This window comes from Myotis daubentonii, chromosome 2 (genome assembly GCF_963259705.1).
Source record: "Myotis daubentonii chromosome 2, mMyoDau2.1, whole genome shotgun sequence".
Classification (NCBI taxonomy): Eukaryota; Metazoa; Chordata; class Mammalia; order Chiroptera; family Vespertilionidae; genus Myotis; species Myotis daubentonii.
The window spans coordinates 136,732,243-136,753,781 of record NC_081841.1 but is presented as its reverse complement, the minus strand read 5'-3'; the positions used below and the strand labels follow the sequence as shown (position 1 = coordinate 136,753,781).

The 21,539-nt window shown below is 39.8% G+C and overlaps 1 protein-coding gene across 5 annotated transcripts in view; it reads right to left on the bottom strand.

The window, feature by feature from the left end:
• Positions 1–14,535: 14,535 nt before the first annotated feature.
• ENOX1 (ecto-NOX disulfide-thiol exchanger 1) overlaps positions 14,536–21,539 on the bottom strand; it is a 611,845-nt gene continuing 604,841 nt past the window's right edge. For all 5 annotated transcript variants that reach the window (XM_059684703.1, XM_059684702.1, XM_059684704.1 and 2 more), the window contains one exon: positions 14,536–15,102. In XM_059684703.1, the coding sequence (XP_059540686.1) occupies positions 14,971–15,102 (132 nt within the window). In that variant the 3' untranslated portion in view covers positions 14,536–14,970. The remainder of the gene's footprint in view (positions 15,103–21,539) is intronic.

Here is a 21,539-nt window from a genome sequence, read left to right as displayed (position 1 = left end):
GGTTGACAAAAAAGGTACAAAGAGAGTGTTCGCTCTGTTAGGTTGTTAGAAGGATTAAATGAGCATCTGCCACATAGTGAACACTACATGTTTATTAAATTTATTGAGTATCATAGTCTATTGATTTAGTGTTGTGGGCATAAAAAGATGTCCATGTGCACACTACTGTGTGAGGAGAGGCAGGGAGAAATGTGGGATGCCCGTCATGGTGCTCCCAAACCATTGTTTCTAGTTTTTCTGAAGGAATAGAGTTGGTAGCAGTGAAGGAAAGAGCATAAGCATTTGGAGGTAGATAAACCCATCTTCAAATCCTGGTTTCTCCATCTGGTAGCTGTATGCGTCAAAGAAAATGCATTAGTTGCCCTAGCCGGTTTGGCTCAGTGGATAGAGCATGAGCCTGTGGACTGAAGGGTCCGGGTTCAATTCCAGTCAAGAGCACATGCCTGGGTTGCGGGCTTGATCCCAAGTAGGGGCTTGTAGGTAGCTAATCAATGATTTTTCTCTCATCATTGATGTTCTATTTCTCTTTCCTCCCTTCCTCTCTGAAATCAATAAAAATATATTAAAAAAATAAAGCAAATGAATTAGCTTTTTGAGACTCCAGACTTTTTAAGATCCTAGCTCAATAGGGGTGGAGGTCTTTTGTTCTCAGATGAGTCCATGGAGACTTCACTCTGAGGGAGAAGGAACTGGAGGATGCATGCTTTGGTGTTCCACCCTGGCTCACAGCACTGGGAAGCAAGACTTCTGAATACGACACCTTGTCATGCCACTGTAGTCCTCCCCAGTTTTTCCACTGAATTTGTCCCAAAGTGCTTAAGAATGTGGGCTACAGAGACTCGGATAATGGTCTCCTTATTAGAACCTTGGTAAGGAGCTATAAAGCCTGGCGAGTAGACCAACAAATGGTACTGGGGGTGCAGGGCAAGTGGAAAAGAAACAGAACAACTGCCCAAAAAGTCTGACTTGAACAGCTGTGAAAAGTCCCGACTACACACAAGGGTGATGGGTTGGAGGGAAGCTTGGCACCTCTGGGGCATTACTTGGTTGCGGTAGTGGTGGTATCTATTTTTAACCAAAAATAATTAATTAATTAATTAATTAATTAATTAATTAATTGGGATTTTTTTTCTTCTTCTTCTCATATTATAGAGAATTTGCATCCTGGGGGATATTTGACAATGTCTGGAGTGCTTTTTGATTGCTACACCTGGGTAGGGAGTGCTATTGTCCTCCAGATCTGTTAACCATGCTATGCACAGAGCAGCACCACAGCCATGTACAATTTCTAGGCCAAATGTCAATAGTGCTGAGTCGGAGAAACCCGCCCTGGAGGCCCTCCCTGACCTAAAAGGCAGGGAAGCTATCCTAGTATGTACTGCTAGCTTGGTGGCAGTAGAAGCATAGGAGCTGTGTTGCTTCTTCTAGGACAGGAGACTTAAATATATTTTAGATGTTTTCTCCAAGGCCAAGAATTTCATTGAATGCCTAGTGTCGTACTGTGGGTGCTGCCTCACAAAAAACAGATATTAGACCATAGATTTGGAAATGACTTTGAGACTAATTCACCTCATTGCCTCAGCCTCAGCAAGATGGTGAGATAAAGCCAAAATGGATCTCATGACAGTAGAATCGTTTCTGTGACAAAGTGACCATACCTCTGCCGATCAGTTGGTGTTTTCCATGTGGCCTCAAGTTTTATGTCCCTAGGACAAACTCAGAGCTGCCAAGAGCTATGAATTCTCCTTTTTTTTTTTTTTTTTTTGGAGCCTCCTACCATTCCTAACAAAGGGCAAGCCTCAGGAAAGCAATGTTTAATAAAGGAAAGTTACCACCTAGCTTAATGTAGTCCAAGAGGCTGACAACCTGAAAAAAAAAATTAGGACAGGAAGAAGGAAACCATCTTTAGTGATTAATGTTCTAAAATTAGAGTCTGCAGTACTGGTATTGTATTTCCTCAGAATATTAATATGCCCTCACTGGAATACATCATTAAGATTTCACTGGAAAATTAGATAGGGCTAGGGCAGAGTTTCAGGCCGGAAGGATATTTTGAATATCCTAAATGATTAAAATAAACACATTTAAAAATGAATTTATTATGTTCAGGACCAGGTTAGTAACAAGGCAATAACTTTTAGGTCATTTTTATGGTGGCAGATGGGGAAGCCTTAGAGAATTCTTGTGTCCCAAAGAGCTGTTCATCAAAATATTTTCCAGATTCTTTGAACTGCAAGGGAACATAAAGCATGGCACTTCCAATCTACTCTGCGTAAGAGGTTGTGACCTACTCCAGATCACTTAGGTAGTAGCAAAGCCAGGACTAAAACCAATTTCTCAATTGCTAGGCTGTCACCGCGTGCTGCCGTGCCTGCCATTTGTCATGGTGTCTGACATTCTACCACTGACAGGAAAACAGATAAAAGATGATGGCGTTTGGTCAGGCAGACATGGCTGTGCATCCTAGCTTCACTACTCCTTTTCTGTGTGGGTTCCTGAACTTTTCTGAATCTTTTTTTCTTTTTCATCTGGGAGCTGAGAGAATGATTACTGTGAGTAGCTATCTGTGCCATGGAAACGTCTAGGTCTCCTAAAGCTCTTTATTGGGATGCAATTATTACAACGAGTTTTCTCAGACTGTGACTCAGGGAACACTTGTTCTGCAAGATGTGTTCAACTGTTTTCTGTGATTAATGTTGTTAAAGCACAAAATTTAACTGAGCAAATTTAAATATCTAGTTGGCTTTATTGAAGGATTCATGCATCAGGCACCATCCTATCTACTAAATAGAAGGGGGCTCCTAGGAGTTGTACAAAATGGAAGGTTTTTATAGGCAGCAAGAGGATGGGACAAGGGAGTTAAAAAAGTAGGTCCTTTCAGTCAAGGTCACCTTCTTGAATGCTCTTCCCTTAGGAGAAGGTAAGGGGTCTTATCAGGCAGATTGCAATACTAGAATTGACCAGGAAATTCTAAGCTGATTGGTTTAAAATTCCACTCCCCTGAGAGACTGAAATTAAAGTCAGGCTTGGTATTAAGTCATGGTGTGTCCCAGCACCATTGATTTAATTTCTTTTAAGAAGTGTTTCATGGTTAAATAAGTGTTGGAGGAGATACCAGTTAAACCAAGGTAAACAGACATAGACATTCTCAGAGATTTTTTTCTTGTGTCTTACCAAGAGGATATAACATGCAGAATTTCATAAATTTGCACTACCATAGAACTTCTTTTTAGTGGAATATCTCATAACATGTAGGACACTCATTTTCATGGCAGACAGTTTGGGAATTCCAGTAGGTTGATTGCATTTAAGGCCCCACCCCTTGTTTCTGGCTTCAGCAGGGACTTATTTTGGTCAATCAGTTGTTAGCAACTATGATGCAAGCAGAGGCTTGGGAAGTCCTTGTGCTTTGAGGTTGATTCTCTTGCTGCTTTTCAAAATCATGGCCTTAATCATACTCTTCTCTTGCTCCCTGAGTGTATGCTAGGACTAGTCTGCTGAAAGGATGAGAGAGACTTGGGGAGGAGAGTGGATTTGTCACAAATGAGGTCATTTGAGACATGTGTGCCCCAAGCCAAACATCACCAAAAACATGATTCCAACAGCAGCCAGCTGACCTAGAAAACATACAAGTGAATTCAATGAAGATCATGAGAAATATCCAACTTATCACAAACCTGCAGACCTGTGAGCTAAATAAATGATTGTTGTTTCAAGCTATTCAATTTTGAGTAATCTGTTATTCAGTGTTACGCGTGGCAAGAGAAAATTGATACAGACATTGGAATGGAAACTGATATAGAAGTGGAATGTGTATACTCTGGCTCCAACTATCCATTTTATTTCCACACCCAAAACTCATTCCTTTCTCCCAAGATCCCTTAAGATCCCATCTAATCATATTAACAGGCTCAATGTACAGGATCTCAAGATCAAATTTGGCTCCTTGGATGCAGTTCCTCTGAGTTGAAAACCTATGAACCAAAAAGACCAGCTATTTGCCACCAAACTTAGTACATGAGAGCAAGAAAGGACAGGATAATCATGGTAAAAAATCCCATGTTAAAAGAAGAATAGAAAACGCATTCGAGTCATTGGTTTTTACCAGTTCTGAAGTCTAGCCTAGCAAATGCTTTCAGGAGCTCCAGTTCAAAGGAGGGGACTGCGCCTGGCTTAGGCCTCAATTCTGCCCCCTGAGAGTGACTCTCCTGTCCATTATTTCTGTGGCTCTGTGCTCTTCCATCTGAGATGTCTTTACTTTTGCACTCTTCTTGGTCATCTCTGTGTCCTTTGAGCAATTTTTTCAGCCTACTTCATGTATCAGTGTCTCTTACTATCTGCATGTTGATACATTTCTGCACGAAAGAAATGTTAGAGAAATAACGGACCACTGTGTAGGCAAATTTAGATGGTCTAAATTTAGAGGGACCAGAACTTCTTGGTTGAAAATTGAAATTGTTTTTCATCTCTGGTCTCTTCAGTTAGCAAAAGATCCTCAAAGTAAAACATAGCCTGAGGCAATGACCCAATCAAATATTTATATTTAAGAATTTTTATTAATGACTTCTTAAAGAAGTAAAGTAGGACCTAGCAGACCCTCTATAGTAAACAGAAGGACTGCTAGGAATCTTAAGAACATTGTCCCACAGCAACCTGACTTGCATCAAAACAGTGGTTAAGTCTATAGAGAGATTTGGCTCTAAAAGAATCATAGGAGTTACTTTACGCTCATCAGATTTGTAAGAAACCCACAAAAATTTTTAGGGTACTGAGTTGTCAAAAGTTAAAATGAAAGAAAACCCCTGGTTCCCTCATTGCCTCAACTACATATATTGTTCATTCTCCTATGGGGTAGGCCAATCTGTTTTCATAACCATAGCAGAGTGCAAGAGCGTACAAATCTAGTCATGCAAGGGGGCAAGCAGAAACTTAAAGGTGCTTATCCAGCTTCTGCTAACATCTCATTAGACAAAACAGGGTACATGACCAAGTCCAGAGGTGGAGTGGGAAAAGATTGCAAAGTTACATGGAAAGAGTTTTGGATATAAATCATCCATTAAATTGACTAATAACAACCTCCATCTATGATAGGAGTTATTTCTGTGGAAATATAACATTTACTAAGTTAGAAACTTATCTTAGTGCCTCCCTGGACCATGCCTCACTGATGTACTACTCATGGTTTGGCCATCTCAGTTTCTTTGCTTTTTTGGCTGTTTTGTACATTTGTTTGGAATATTTACAAACCCACTTCTATTACTTGCTAGTATCATCTTTTCAAAGTAGGTTCCATATATATTAATTACCTACAGGGTTGAATGGCATCATCTCTTATTTGTCCTAAGTTAATCATCCTACTGGGAAGCATGAACAGCTGATAGAAATGGAGGAAAGAGAAGGAAGAACCTGAGGGATCTAAATTGCTGAAAGTAAAGGTATTTGAAGGTCAATGAAATTGTGAATGCGTATAAATGTGGCTATGTATGTACATTTGCATTATGTGCTATATGTGTATGTGTGACAATTTTTATTAGTGCTCATGGTGGTGGGTATTCCTTCTTAGTTTATTTAAAAATACCATTACAGCCCAGCCGGCATGGCTCAGTGGTTGAGCATCAACCTATGAACCAGGAAGTCAAGGTTCAATTCCCAGTCAGAGCACGTGCCCGGGTTGTGGGCTCAATCCCCAGTGTGGGGCATATAGAAGGCAGCCAATCAATGATTCTCTCTCATCATTGATCTTTCCACCTTTCTTTCCCTCTCCCTTCCTCCATGAAATCAATAAAAAATATTTAAAAATAATAAAAATACCACTACATTTGCCCTGATAAATCAATGAAACAGTGAGATAAGTATTGAAAGGGCAAAGCCACAGGGAAATGAAGGAAATATGAAATAGGAGTCAACTCTTGGGGGCTCCTGCACCCCATCCTGCACTAAAAGGTTTGAGACTTTCCAAGTGGCAGTAATGAACATTTCCTTCTCCCCATATATCCTTTTTTAAACTTGGAGGATGGGGAAATATGGGATAAAACATCCACGTTGCCTTTCCATGAAAGTAATATGAAACAGAGACGCACAAGATAGATTTTATACCTTTGATTCTCTCACCAAAATGCCCCATCCTAATTGGAGATAAAAGGATCAGAGAGAAGATATCTGGTTCTTTCTCTGTCTCAAGAGTGGGCTGTTGTTCTATTTCCTCTGAAACACTTTATATTTGAAAAAACACACCAGGTGAGTCTTTGCCAAGACTCTCTTCCAAGAGGCCTGATTTGAGTTAGGAGCTTTACTGATTATTCACTGATTTCATGAGTCCCTCAAACCTCCCAGTGAGGCCACGGAGTTCTTTGGAAGTCCTAGTTCTAGTCCCATGCCGTCCACCAGGCTCCCGGGACAGCTGGGAGGTTTCCTGTTATGTTTTGTGCAAGCATTTGTTATTCCACTTGATATGTAAGTGGTGACATCTGGGAGGAAATACTTTTCAATTGGCAGGGGAGTGTGAGGCCATGAGGTTGAAACGTTTGCTAGAAGAGTTCTATAACCTTAGACGACTTAGTAAAACCCAGTTAGTGGTTAAAATTACAGAAAGCCGCTCTAACATAGTTGCTACTATTATCCCCATTTCAGAGATTACGTATCAAAGAGATGAAATCACGTGCCTATGATCACTCAATTGTAATGAATCCAGAATAATGCTCTAGAACACCTCATTGTATTGCCTCTACTGCCAGGCCATCTGACCCCTTCCAAGACCCAAAGGCTGGAAGCTTCATTTGCCAGCCCCTCATAGTTAGAATCAGTACAAATATTTGACTCTAGGTTGGCACAGTCTAGATTTCGCTATCTGTCCTCTGCTACCTATAGTTTGATTGCATACCAGACCCAGCACCACAAAGCCTTTCTTTGGTATGCATTGAACCTAAGTTACTTTCATGTGCTCAAAGAACAGATAATTAGACACAAAATCCTACTCAGATATTGCTCAGAAGTGACAATTATCCTCAGTAAAAATGCATAGCACTTCCTACTTGAAACTTGATTTACTGTGATTGTAAGTCATAAAAATGATGCATGATATATTGATTTCATGTAACAATCAATATCTGTTTAATAACAAACAATGATTCATACTGGTTTTTATACATTATCTTTACCTGAAGACAGTTTTACTTCCCAGCCCATTCTTCACATTCTGTCTTAAAAATACTAGAGAAACAAATCCTTACTTTTGTGTAAATACATTCAAAGGCAAAGATTTATTTATTGATGAGCCTCAAATTGACCAATTTTTAGCTTTTTCTTCTAAAAGAAGAATGCTTTTTGAAAAGAGATTGCTACCAGATGTAGTGGATTACATAGCACTTGCTCAGATATGAAAAACAGATGAAATATTCTGGCTTCTGATTCAGTCCTTTTCTTATCTACACTGTTCTTCTTAAGTGAACTTGACAGTATTGTGGGCTGATATGAAGATGCACTACTTTGGTAAACAAGAAAAAAGGTTTTTATCCCCTACAATAGCAAATAAGCATTATAATAGAAATTTCCTTGTGCGGGGGAAGATATTACAATTTTCAACACAATAAATATATTTCCTAGGCAAAAAATGCATTTCATTACATGCAATGTTCTATAGTACATTAACCACTTTTTGCCATGTATGGAAAAATATCATTTTCTACTGTAAAATGTCTGCAATTTATTTTTATGAGTCTGTTTTTCCTATGAAGTAAGAACATTCCATTGCATAGCTCCATACCAATAAATGAACATTATATAAGAGGTGATATGTGCAGTACAAACGTCTGAGCTTTATTGTCTGGATATCTGTACAGTTCTGAGAGCAGGGAAACAATTAAGATTTGGCCCAGAGTAGCTAATTTTATTAATACAACCAGTCTGTAATTACTAAATTTACTGGAGTCCTTTACTTTGATACTCTAGCAACTATAATGGATGTGTATGTTCTCTAAAATAATACTATTGCATGCTCCAGCTGCAATTATAGTTTTTCCTGACAATGTTTCTGCTGGGTTAACACCCCCCACACACATAATTGATACTTTATTTAATCCTTGCATACGCTGTACTTACTTGACCATCATTCAAAATGGCAGTTGCCCAGAGCCATATAGTTTCTTCACAGTTGAGTGTATTTGACCCTGATTACTGTTTATTGGAAATACACCAAATAAGTGAAAAGGAGCTGCAACAAAGAATTCCAGCTCTACATTTTTCCAGTGCTGAGGGTTATTGCCCATCTGCTTTATAAGAGTTGCACAAGTCTTTGCAGCTTAGAGGATTATAATTATTTTGCTTATGTCAAGCTTACACTTGAAATATTTAATGGATATTTTGTAGTGATTATGCTTGTCTTATATTTATTTATTTATTTATATTTATTTAGTTAGTTATTTAGCTATTGTTTAAAGTATTACATGTGTCTCCTTTTCCCCCCATCAATCCCTTCCCGGCCATTCCTACCCCCCAGGACAAGCCCCCACTTGTCCCAGTGTCTGTGGCCATTGGTTATGCTAATATGCATGCATATAAGTCCTTTGGTTGATCTCTTAACCCCTCACTCCCTGCCTTCCTTCTGAGGTTTGACAGTCTGTTTGGTCTTTCTCTGTCTTTGGAACTATTTTTGTTCATCAGTTTATGTTGTTCATTATATTCCACAAATGAGTGAGATCATGTGATATTTATCTTTCTCCTACTGGCTTATTTTGCTTAGCATAATGCTCTCCAGGTCCATCCATGCTGTTGCAAATGATAAAAAGTTCCTTCTTTTTTACAGCAGAGTAGTATTCCATTGTGTAGATGTACCACAGTTTTCTAATCCACTCATTTGCTGATGGGCACTTAGGCTGTTTCCAAATCTTAGCTATTGCAAATTGTGCTGCTATGAACACAGGGGTGCATATATCTTTTCTGATTGGTGTTTCTGGTTTCTTGGGATATATTCCTAGAAGTGGGATCACAGGGTCGAATGAGAGTTCCATTTTTAACTTTTTGAGGAAACTCCATACTGTTTTTCACAGTGGCTGCACCAGTCTGCATTCCCACCAGCAGTGCACAAGTGTTCCTTTTTCTCCACATCCTCGCCAGCACTTGCATTTGTTGATTTGTTGATGATAGCCATTCAGACAGGTGTGAGATGGTACCTCCTTGTTGTTTTGATTTTAAATTATATTTAGAAACATAAACATTGACTATTTATCCCTAAGGACAGGGACAGGCTGATAGTAGGAAAAGGGCTTGACTATTTTGCTTGTTTGGGATGATGTATCTAAAGTACTGTTTTTGAGGAAACCAATGCCTTCAGTCTGCCTGGTTCGGTGTTATGTGCTGTATGCATGCTATCTTATTTAATCATCAGAGCAACCTCATGCAGTAGGTATCTGCATTATTATTTCATGACTCTGGGACTAGTGCCTCACTGTGGTTAGGTAACATGCCTTAAATTCCCAGCCTCAAACATTAATAAGGCCAGTGAATATTGGTGCTGAGACTAGACCCCGATACAAACTGAGCACTTTCTTACACAATATGAGTAATTCCCAAATGTTTGAAATCCATCAAAACACACACATACTGAATCACTTCAAATCAAAAGAGGAAATTTAGAGGTAGTAGAACTAGACACAATATTTTTGGTGAGCAAATATATAAACACATTCAGTATAACTTGTTTAACTCTGAAATGTTCATGTTTGGTGTGCCACACAAAAAAAGTATTTTTTCATAAAAAGTAGTTTATTCAGATAGTGATGACAGACTGATTGAATTATTGTGTAAACCTTTAACCATTTTAATATGAAGTGAGCCAAACTGTAGGATTTTAGGAATCTATCATCTTTTTATTTCCTCAGCTTATAAGAAGAAACTATGAATTTTATGGTACCATAATTCTTATGTTTTGGGGATAAAATATTCTTTATTGAGTCTAATAAGTAAACACGGCAGCCATTTTTAGAAAAGGGATGAAAAAAAATCACAAACTCAAAGTAAAACATCCCAAACCCCAAGAAAAAAAGGCATATCACATTTATTACAATGGCTATTTGTTTAAATAATCTTGTTTTCTACAAATTACTACCAACTTCTTCTGATTTTGTCATTTCATTTTATCATCCTATATAATAAAAGCCTATTATGCAAATTGTTCAACTGGGAGTTCAACTGCTTGCTGTGATGTGCACTGACCACCAGGGGGTGATGTGGAAATATGGCAGGCATCAGCGATGCAGTGCTGGCAGCAGGCTGCAGTGGAAGCGCTGCCGGCCCGGCCCTGATAGGCCCCGATGGGCCCCGACAAGAGTGGGACCGCGGTGGGATGGTGGAGCAGATGAGCAGGTTGGGCCAGGCCAAGGCAGGTGCAAGCAGGGACCCAATCGCCTCACCAATTGCCCCATGGGCAGGATGGTGGAGCAGGTGAGGGGGTGGCACCAGGCTATGGTGGGGTGCCAGGTGGGGCTACGGGGCTGCGAGGCTTGGGGTGCAAGCTGGGGCTGTGAGCCTGAGGGCACAAGCTGGGGCCTGATCCCTGCAGGACACCCATAAGGACCCCACCGGTGCATGAATTCTAGCACCGGGTCTTTAGTCCTTAATAAAAATGAGAGGTTTATCTAAATAGAAACAAACTTTTCTACACGTTCAAATGTTATTTTTGATGTTGTATTTATAAAAAACATTTAAGTACAATATTTTCAAACATAGACCACTGACTTTTCCTTGCTGTAATAGGTAAATGATACCTAAGCCAGCAAGAAGAGTTTTCTTATAATGGAATATTAGTCAGTCTTGAAAAGGAATTAAGTTTTGACACATGCCACAACATAGATTAACCTTGAAGACATTAGGGTAAATGAAGTGAGTGAGACACAGAAGGACAAATATTGTCTGATTCCACTTACATACGAGACATAGAATAGGCAAATTTAAAGAGACACAAAATAAGAATAGAGGTTACAAGGGACTGTATAAGGGTTATTATTTAAGGGCTACATTAAACTTTTGGGGGGATGATGATGAAAAAATTTTAGATATCGAGGTGATTGGTTACATAACATTATAAATGCATTTAATGCTATGGAATTTTACAATTGTGAATGGTGAAGATGAGAAATATGGATATTTTACGATAATAAAAGAAATAGGTAAGAATTCTGCCGAGATTTTACAACTGAGTGACAGAAAATTTAGCCTCTATTGCTGGACCTAATACCTGAATATGTTCCATTCAAAAAATTCAGAAGGTTCATGTGTGGGCTTTAATTCATTTGGTTTACTCAGCCAATAAATATTTATTTTTATTTAAAAGTCACAGTATGTCATGTCAGACTCCGAGGGACTAGATGGATGGGTAAGAAAGGTCTCCTGCCACCAGGACTGGGAGAGACAGCTACATTCGTAAATGATTAAAATACAGTTTAAGGGCTGCAGTAGAAATAGAAGGAATAATAGTGGGAACACAGGGGAGGAGGTTCCTGCGGGGATCAGGGATGCAGAGAAGAGCTGATAATTGATCTGGGTTTGAAGTTTGAGAAGGAATTGGATTGCTCAGATGTATTTCAATATGCACAACATTCTCACATTTCTGCCTTAAGTCTTAGACTAAAGTATGTACAGCCTTTTCAAATATTTAAATTTTTTTTACCCTTGTGTATAAGCAAACTCATCCCTGGAGTCAGAAAAACATCTTAGTTAATTTTCTGTCCTACTTATTAAATATTTATAAGCAAAACCACTTTGAGAAATAACTCCAAGTCAATGAAACATGCTCAAATCCTGTAACAGTATGCAATTTCGTAGGGAGATGAGGCAGAGACAGCTGGCCAATAAGCCCTGAAGAAACAGTCAATGCGGGCTGGCCGTGCAGAGGCAGGAGAAATGACTTCTGCTGGGAGATGGAGAAGCACTTCATGGAGCGGGCAGGTGGGGCAGGAGGTGTTTCCATTTTCCTCTGAAGCCTGTGTAGAATTAGGATGACTAGGTGCAAGTTCACTTCATTTGGATAGAATCGTATGAGCAAAAGCAGAAAGGCAAAAAATATTAGTCTTACGCAGGAAAGCAGTGAAAAAGCGAGCCAGAAAGGCCCGTTGGGGCCAGATTATGAGGCTCTCCAAACCTTTAATGTTCTGCTTATTCTTGGAATCCGAGAAGCATGATTTGTTACTGTGTAGATTTAGGAGAGAAAGGCCAAAGAGTCTTCACATCTCTATCCATGTACAAGGGATAATGGAGAAGAAAGGCCGTGATCCAAAGGCACCGGATGGGCACTGGGCCTGTGGGAGGGGTGGGAGCAGACAGAACTAGAAGCATGACATGATGATAAAAAGAACATGTTCTGGAGTCAGTCAACCCTGGGTTCAATTTCTGTATTCAAAACATACTAACTATGCAAACGTGGTCAAATTACCTACATTTTCTGAGTCTCATTCTCCTTGTGTGAAAATAATAGTAACTTCATATAGGGCTATTCCAAAGACTAGAGGATGGGGTGACAGGCTTCTGTAGACTTCAGATGGCCCTCAGAGACACCAGGGATAGTGCCTTCCTTGGGTAATTTCTAAAGTGCCAGCTGAACACAAATGTCTGTGAAAGAATTTAGGTTTTTCTTTCTGCAAAAATAAGTGATTCACATAATTGAAGTTATAATTTATAATTAATATATCCCTAGATAACTACTATAGTTAGTTTTAAGTATAAATAAAAATACCATAGCTGAAATAGATTTTCCTAGTGCAGACAGTTATCTGTGGGACCTACTCAAATATTTTTGAAAGCTGAATTAAGCATTTCATTCCTCTTAGTTGCCATTTAGGGCTCAGGACCACGTATTTAAAAAATAGTGTCTTGTTGTCAGATCTAATATAAGGCCCCTCCAATTCCTTTTCCTAATCAGAGCTCTTTGTTAGGGTTTTACGCTGTGCAGAGTATGCTTCTGCTAAAGTGACTATGGGCCATACTCAAAAGTATGAATGCAAATTTGAAAACATCCCCCATGCTTTCAATAAGAAATAGTCTAGATGGTGGTAACTTGTGTCCCTTCCAGACTTTATGTCTTTGTAACTAGCTTTTTCTTCTAATTATATTTCAGGTGACCCTCTTAGATTTTCTATTTTACATAATAACATTATCTGTAAATGAGGTCATCTTTTTGACTATTGTATCCTTATTTGTGCCTCCTGATGTAGAGTTAGATGTGCCAGGATGATGGTGGTAGTGGGCATCCACAGATGGAATATTAGTGTTTCAACATTTGATATGACATCGCCATTTAGTTTGAATCCCATAGCACGCTTGTCACATCTTTCCTGTCACCTAGCTCACATTATATAGGAACTTCTGGGAAATGTCTTTTTCTCATTGAGCCTGTGCTCATTAAGGAGAGGGTCTTTCCTTATTCATCTCCATATGCACAGTATTAGCACTGAGCCTGAACCAACGTATGTGTAGATATTTATGGGAGGTACAAAAAGTACCTTAATGTAGCAGGGCTCAATAAAAAGATCTCGAGGACAATAATCCAATAGGAAATTATGAACCTCTTTTTATAACTTCAAAGATCATTCACAGTCAGCTATTTTTCTAAAAAATGTTTTACTTAAAATTAATCAATATCTTAAATACTTGTCTTTTTGGTGATTCTTATATAAGAAAGCAGGAAGGAGATACAATTTAAAGCTCCATTTTACTTGTAATTAAAAGAAAAAGAAGAAGCTCAAATTCTGTTTAGATTGTTGATCCAAGTATGAATCCTTTAATTTTTTTTGTAACTTCCAGCAAACATACAAATAAATAAATCCAGGAATTAATAAGATTAACTAATTGGTTACTTTATAACTGCCCATAATACACAAAACAAAGGTAAATTTTATGTTGATTGTCTTTGGATGCTATTTCTTGGTATTTTCAAACAATTACTCTAATGTTATATGATCGCCTTTTCTTAGTACTCTCACTTCACAATTTTTATATATTCCTGTTTTAAATAATGTTTGGCTCTTAATGTCACTCATGTATTTATTCATTTGTAAATAATGGGATATGAGATGGGCTGAATAATGTGAAAATTTCTTAAGGAAGAATTAAAATATAACAAAGAATAATTTACAAAACCAATACGGTAGAAGTCATATTTATTGAAAAAAATTAATATCTTTGCTATAAAATTTGTAACAGGAATATTTACTGAATGTTTATTTTGATGCATAAACCTGAATATTACATACCAAATACAAGACAGTAGCACTAGTTTTTCCTTTATTTACATTTTATGAAAATTGTTACGCAGTCCATGTTAAAAGAACTTATGATGGAGAATTGTTACATTAGAAAAATAATATTCTTGATAAAGCATTCCCAAGGAGTCCAATCACATTTTCTGCCTCTTCAATAAGGCAAAAGTCCCTGGAATAGCATATAACTTAATTTACAAAATACAATAACTGTTCAGACACATATTCAAGTTTTCTTTTGGTATGATTTTTCCTCACTGTAAAATTACTTTTTTCTCTCTTTTTTCCCCCCTTTTTTTGCTAAAACAGGAACATAGACTTTTAGGAAAATGTCATTGAATGATTTTAGCTATACATTACATATACAACTCTGTAGCCTAGCAACAACCATTGCTACACCATCATTAACTTTAAATATTTTGCTTGGTGAGCTCTTCTCAAATGTAGCATATTTTAAGATTTTGCCATCATTATGATTGTGGAATCACTGTTCGGTTTGCAGAGGAAACAGACCTGTCAGTGTAGAAGCTCTGTTTGTTTAGGGAACTGGTACACAATTACATTTCCACTCACAAGAGAACGCCACAGATGCAACTAAAGTCAGGCTCTGATGGCTCCGCCGAGGTCCTGCCCTGGACAACCCCAACCGCCTGCCCTCGCTGCACAGCCCTGGACGGGTGCAGCAGCTTCATTTCCAGACGTGTGTCAGGTTTGTGTTTCAGAGTTAGGTAGTTTTAATTCCTTCAAAGGCACACAACTTCCATCTTTTCTCCAGCGTTGCTCCCACGCCTGTGAATTCCTGTTTAAACATGCGAGGCAGCCTCATCAAAAGCATTTCAATTTCATTTGCAGATATCTGTTAGAAAAGAAGTAAAGTCTGTGTTAGGAAAGGAACTCATCTTAAAGGTGGCGAGGGGCTGGGATGAGCTTTTTCAGTGCGATAAACAGCATGTGGTTTTACGTGTGGCTGTCAAGTAAGATCCTTATAAAAGGAACTTGAGGAAAGCGCTGAATGTAATTCTCTCATTCTGTGAGCAGCTGGTGGTGTGGGGCATGGGGCAAACAGACAGAAAATTCCAGGTTACCCTTCAGGTGGTGGCACCCTTGCTGGCAGTGCCACGCCTGACTAGCCTCCCTTGATATAAAAGGAGATAGGGGGAGGGACTTAAGAGAGCTCCCAGTAAGTTACCGCCGCTCCCAGAAACCATCGGTGCCCTCACTCTGCTCTGCAATGGCAGCACTTGTATGAAACTCGGTGAGGGCAGTGAGGACATGGTAGGCTTCCTGACACTCTAACTTCTTTCTCTACCTTTAACTTTCACTGGGACCAGAACACAATAAAGGATCAGGAACAGAAATAAAACCCAAAACCTACAGCAATAAATCTTCTTTTTTAAAATATATTTTTATTTATTTCAGAGAGGAAGGGAGAGGAAGAGATAGAAACATCAATGATTGGCTGCCTCCTGCACATTGGACCAAGTCCACAACCCAGGCATGTGCCCTTGACTGGAATCAAACCTGGGACCCTTTGGTCCGCAGGCCAACGCTCTATCCACTGAGCCAAACCAGCTAGGGTAAAAGTCTTGATATCTAGTCATAAAATCTAGGTAGACTTTTTAATTCAATTTTTTCTTCTACCAATTTTTAAATTTCATACTTTTTCATACCAATAATTCATTTCCTCTTAAAAAAAGAGCTAATTAGCCACAATCCTGCTCGAATACAGCCGCTGCTCTTGTTTTCTTGTGCTTGCTTCCTCACTGTGCATGGGGGAGGCTCCTATATAGCGAGGTGACTAAGGCCTTGGGTTCGGGGTCTGACATTTCTGTTTGAATCTTCTATCTACTATTGTTACGCACTAGATGACCCCTACCAAGATAGTTAGTCTCTCTACGCCTCAGCAAGTGGGAGTAACAACATTTCATTAGGATGTGTAAAGACCACTGGCTTAGCATAGATTGAGGCACATAGAAATGTTCGATGAATCAGACCGATTATTATTTTCCATTTGAGAGTCTACACTTTTCATTTAACACTATTAAGACTAATTTTAAAGAGAGATCAAAGAGACCAGGAAGTCAAATCAACTGTTGACTTACTAGTAATATTCACATGGAAAAGATTTCACATGGTGTATTCAATATTTCTGGGCCTATAAAACAAAACTTTAAGTAGTGGTAGCTCTAAAAGTTGAAATCAACTGTACTGTAAAATTTTCGTGTGAATTATTTTGAAATCTGAATATATTTCCCCATAAAACCATGCTAAATGGATAATTAGATTCTCAGATCAACTCACAAAAGCCTACTAAGCAGATGATGAAAGGTTCACAGTGGTTTTGACAAGCGTACTTCAATGAGCACTGTGCAAAACACCTCCACCAGCGTCCTCACTTCATTCAAACAACACTCCTGAGACCTGCGAGGCAGCTGTTACATTCTCCATTTTATAGCTGGGAAACCGGAGTGAATTGCAGAACTGTTTTATGAAAGACAGACTTTGGGGTGAACCTGCTGCATGTGGTTGGGACCTGAGCACTGGCATGCCACTAGCTCTCCCCAGGACTGTAGTCGGCTGCGGGTGAAGACTCACGGGTGCAGCTGTTTCTTTTTAAAATATCAAGCACCTGGGGTACTTATTAAAAAAACAAATGATCTAACCCCTTCTTTGGAGACTCTGATTTAGCTGATCTTAGGGTATGGCCCAGATAATCTAATTTTAACAGTCACCCCAGGTAATTCGGATGTTCAGGCATATTTGGGTTAAGAATGAGAGCTTAAATCAGACAGGCTTGGATTTTAATCTGCACTAGTCCTCTAACAAACCGTGAGACTTTGGACAGGTCATTGAGTAGCTGTAATTCTGTTTCTTGGAGTGTATAATAGAAATAACAATATCCCTCCCAGTGTTATTGAGAGAATTATACATAAAATGTAGCACAATGCCTAGCACAAATACACTTTCTATATATACCATATGTTAATGCTGATAGATGTAACACACTAATATCAAACTTTTTGCGGTAAGTGGTTCAAGATCTGTGTCCCTAGGACACAAGAAATAAGTACAGGGAGATATGCTGCCAAACTCCATTTCTAGTTGGTCTGGGAGGCAGTTTTCCTTCAGCTTTAAGGCAAGTTCTCCTCCAAACAAGCTCCTATGGACGAAAGGGGCCACATGCTCACCTGACAAGCTCAGGAAAGGCCTGCATGGCGGTCTTGCAAACTCAGAGCCCTAAAGTAACCACAAAGGATGGTCTGAAATTAAACTTTAAGTAAAAGCAGTTATCGTGGGTAGTTACATCCTAGGCCTTCTGTCTTTTTGCATCTGTAATAACATACCCTTGAAATGTCTGGGTAACTTGTAACTTCTCTTTTTCTGGGCCCCTTGGGGCACAACCTAATATGCTGGGCGCCAGGACAGATACCACAAATTCCTTCATTATCATGTTAATTGTTCCTGCACCCACCTAAGTATGTGTCTATCATTTTACTTTTTATCCAATCCCAGGGGTTTTCCTGCTTTGCTTTCTCCTGCTTCTCTAGTCCATCACCAATGAATTTCATGTAACCCACCTACATCCCTTTCCTTTGATTGCAATGTATAAATACAAATGTAACCAGTCATTCTCCGGAGCATTATCTCAATTCATTGAAAGTTCTGCTTCCCGGCATATGTCGACAGTTTGGCTCAAATAAACTCACAAAAATTCTATACAGATTTCAATGGTTTTTTTACATTAACACTCTCTTCTTTCTTTGTAGCAGGACAGCACAGGATGGGCAGTCCTTCCTCAGATCAAGCAAAGACTATAGAGAAGCTGGCAGACCAAGGTGACAGCCCGCCCATCATAAGCTTATTTCTAGCATAACTGCCACCTCCCTTAGCCTTGTGCTATTCATTAGGAAGGAAGAAAAAGCTGAATTCTTTTTTTTTTTTCATTCAACTTAGAAGATTCTAAGGATATATATTTTTTTAATCTTTATTGTTCAGATTATTACAAATGTCCCTCTTTTCCCCCTCATAGCTCCCCTCCACCTGGTTCCCACCCCACCCCAGGCCCTCGCCACCCCACTGTCCACAACCATAGGTACTGCATACATGCATATAAGATCTTTGTCCAATCTCTTCCCGCACGCTCCCCATCCCCTTCCCCCTAAGAACTGTCAGTCCACTCCATTTCCATACCCCTGATTCTATTACATTCACCAGTTTATTCTGTTCATCAGATTTTTTATTCATTTGATTTTTAGATTCACTTGTTGATAGATATGTATTTGTTGTCACTTTGTTTTCATAATTTTTTATCTTTATGTTTTTCTTCTTCTTCCTCTTCTTAAAGAATACCCTTCAGCATTTCATATAATACTGGTTTGGTGGTGATAAACTCCTTTAGCTTTTTGTTGTCTGTGAAGCTCTTTATCTGACCTTCAATTCTAAATGATAGCTTTGCTGGGTAGAGTAATCTTGGTTGTAGGTTCTTGCTATTCATCACTTTGAATATTTCTTGCCACTCCCTTCTGGCCTGCATAGTTTCTGTTGAGAAATCAGCTGACAGTCCCTTGTAGATAACTAACTGTTTTTCTCTTGCTGCATTTAAGATTCTCTCTTTGTCTTTTGCCATTGGCATTTTAATTATGATGTGTCTTGGTGTGGTCCTCTTTGGATTCCTCTTATTTGGGGTTCTCTTCGTTTCCTGGACTTGTAAGTCTGTTTATTTCACCAGGTAGGGGAAGTTTTCTGTCATTTTTTTTTCAAATAGGTTTTCAATATCTTACTCTCTCTCTTCTTCTGGCACCCCCATAATTCAGATGTTGGTATGTTTGAAGTTGTCCCAGAGGCTCCTTACACTATCTTCATATTTTTGGATTCTCTTTTCTTTTTGCTTTTCAGGTTGGGTGTTTTTTGCTTCTTCGTATTTCAAATCTTTGACTTGATTCTTGGGATCCTCTAGTCTACTATTGAATCTCTGTATATTATTCTTTATTTCAGTCAGTGTGTGCTTAATTTCTGACTGGTCCTTTTCCATATTTTTGGCATTCTCACTAAGATCCTTGAAGGTCTCATTAAGTTTCTCGGAGGTTTCTAGAAGATTCTTGAGTAACTTGAATCTTAACTGTGGTTTTGAACTCTATATCCAGTAGTTTGCTTTCTTCCATTTCTTTCATTTGTGACATGTTTCTTTATCTCCGAATTTTGGCTGCTTTCCTGTGTTTGTTTCTATGTATTGGCTAGCTGCTAAGTCTCCTTGAGTTGATAGAGTGGCCTTGTGTAGTAAGTGTTGTATAGGGCCCAGTGGCTCAGCTTCCCCAATCACCTGAGGTGGACACTCTTTGTGCACCCCTTTGTGGCCTGTGTGCACAGTCTTGTTGTAGTTAAGCCTTGATTGCTGTTAGTATCATTGGTCTCCAGGCCAATTGGCTGTGAGGACCATCTGTGTCTACAATGGAAGAGCTGTTGTGCAGGAGACTCCCTTATGGGGCAGGACTTGCTTCAGTGGAACTTTGGTGCTCACTGAGTCTGCCCCTTGAGTGTGTCACTTATGGATGTGAAGAGTTGTAATCTGGTATGATCTTGCACTGACCACTGGGTACACTGGCTCTTGGATCTCCAAGGAGGTGCAAAGTCAGCCACTGCCTGGGGCCACCCAGCAAGAGTTACAGAAAGATCTGCAGATTCCTCCTCTTTGTATCAGGCTTGGAAGTGCCCAGATGAGGCCCAAGCTGTGAAGCAAGGCAGGCTGGTGCTGGTGCCGGTCTTGGGCCTTCTTTTGATAGCTTTGGGGCTCCCTCACCCAGCTGCAGCTTGTTTGACAGATTTTAGGTTGAGAAAGGACAGGCCATTTATATGCAAAAGCTGCTGTGCACAGCTTGGATGGGGTTATAAATTGGGTAGAGCGGGGTCTCAGGGAATCTCCAGGGTGAAGCAAACAGCAATGGCTGCCAGTCAGCTCTGCACTGGGGAGGTCCCAGCACAGGAACAATGACCGTTGGGAACACCTCTGTCTGGAAGAAAGCCACCCTCACATTCCTGCCCTGATGCCAGACAGTCCAGTTTCTCCCCATATGTGTCTGGGTCCCCCAGAGTCTCGCCCCGCACTGGAGCTCAAAGCAAGTGGGAGTTTGTATCTCCCTCCTGATTAAAAAAGCGGCACACCTGGGTGCCAGCCCATTCTGCACCTCCGCACCGCCTACCAGTCTCAATGCACTTTCTTCTTTACCTCTCTAGTTGTAGTACTTCCACTCAGCCAGCTTTCCCGAGGTTCTGGATGATAAGTTGTTAGGCATTTTAGTTTTAATTTTGATGTGGTTGTGGGAGGCAGCAAGTACAGGTGTAAAGTTTACCTATGCCGCCATCCTGGTTCTCTCAAAGCTGAATTCTTGAGGGTAAAATAAAGACGTTATTTGAAGATAACATGTATGTTGGAGGCTAGATGGGGTCATCAGGTCAGGCAATGCCACCCAGCAGTCCTGCAGCTGGTTGTAAAATGTGTAAAAACTATCACCCAGAACCTTTTCGTTGCCAAATTCTTCTGAGTAAGGAGAGTGCCAGTAGGGGCTGTGTGGGAGGCAGTCGATCAATGATTCTCTCTCATCATTGATGTTTCTATTTCTCTCTCCCTCTCCCTTCCTCTCTGAAATCAATAAAATATATTTCTTTTCTGAAAAAGATAACATTTGCTTTAATCTTACTACACTCTCATAAAGGAGGGAATAATTTACAAATGAAGAAACTGAGGTCCAGAGAGATTAGGTACCTAATGCAGGGTAACTCAGGGTAAGTGTGGAGCTGGGGTACAGATCCAGGCTCCTTGGCCTTGTTCTGAACCATGGATGCCAATCACAAATACATGCCACCGCGAAGCAGATGGTGACGGAGATAATGGACCTTCCCTGGAATTCCTAACAGGTCAACATGCCGACCCCGTGGTGGGAACTTCCTCAGCTGAATACCGTGATGACCCCTGCAGCAGGAACTTCCTCAACTCATGCCCCGGGCCCCTCACCAAACACCTGTATAAAAAGAAATGCCTCCCTCCCTGTTGGCTTGAATTCACTGGCCCTGCCTTTGGGGCTCATGGATTTTCGCCTGGGGACACAGATTAAACCTTTCCTTTTCTTTCTTTCTGGCTGAATCGACTCTCTTTGTTTCCTGCACCACTAACTTTACAAATACTTGAGTATTTAGGGCCCAGTGGCCCAACATCAACAGAAAAAATTGAAAATGCCTAACTCAAGAGGGTTGTATGCATTCATATGCTAATGAACCCCACAGGAACCTTTCACCAAA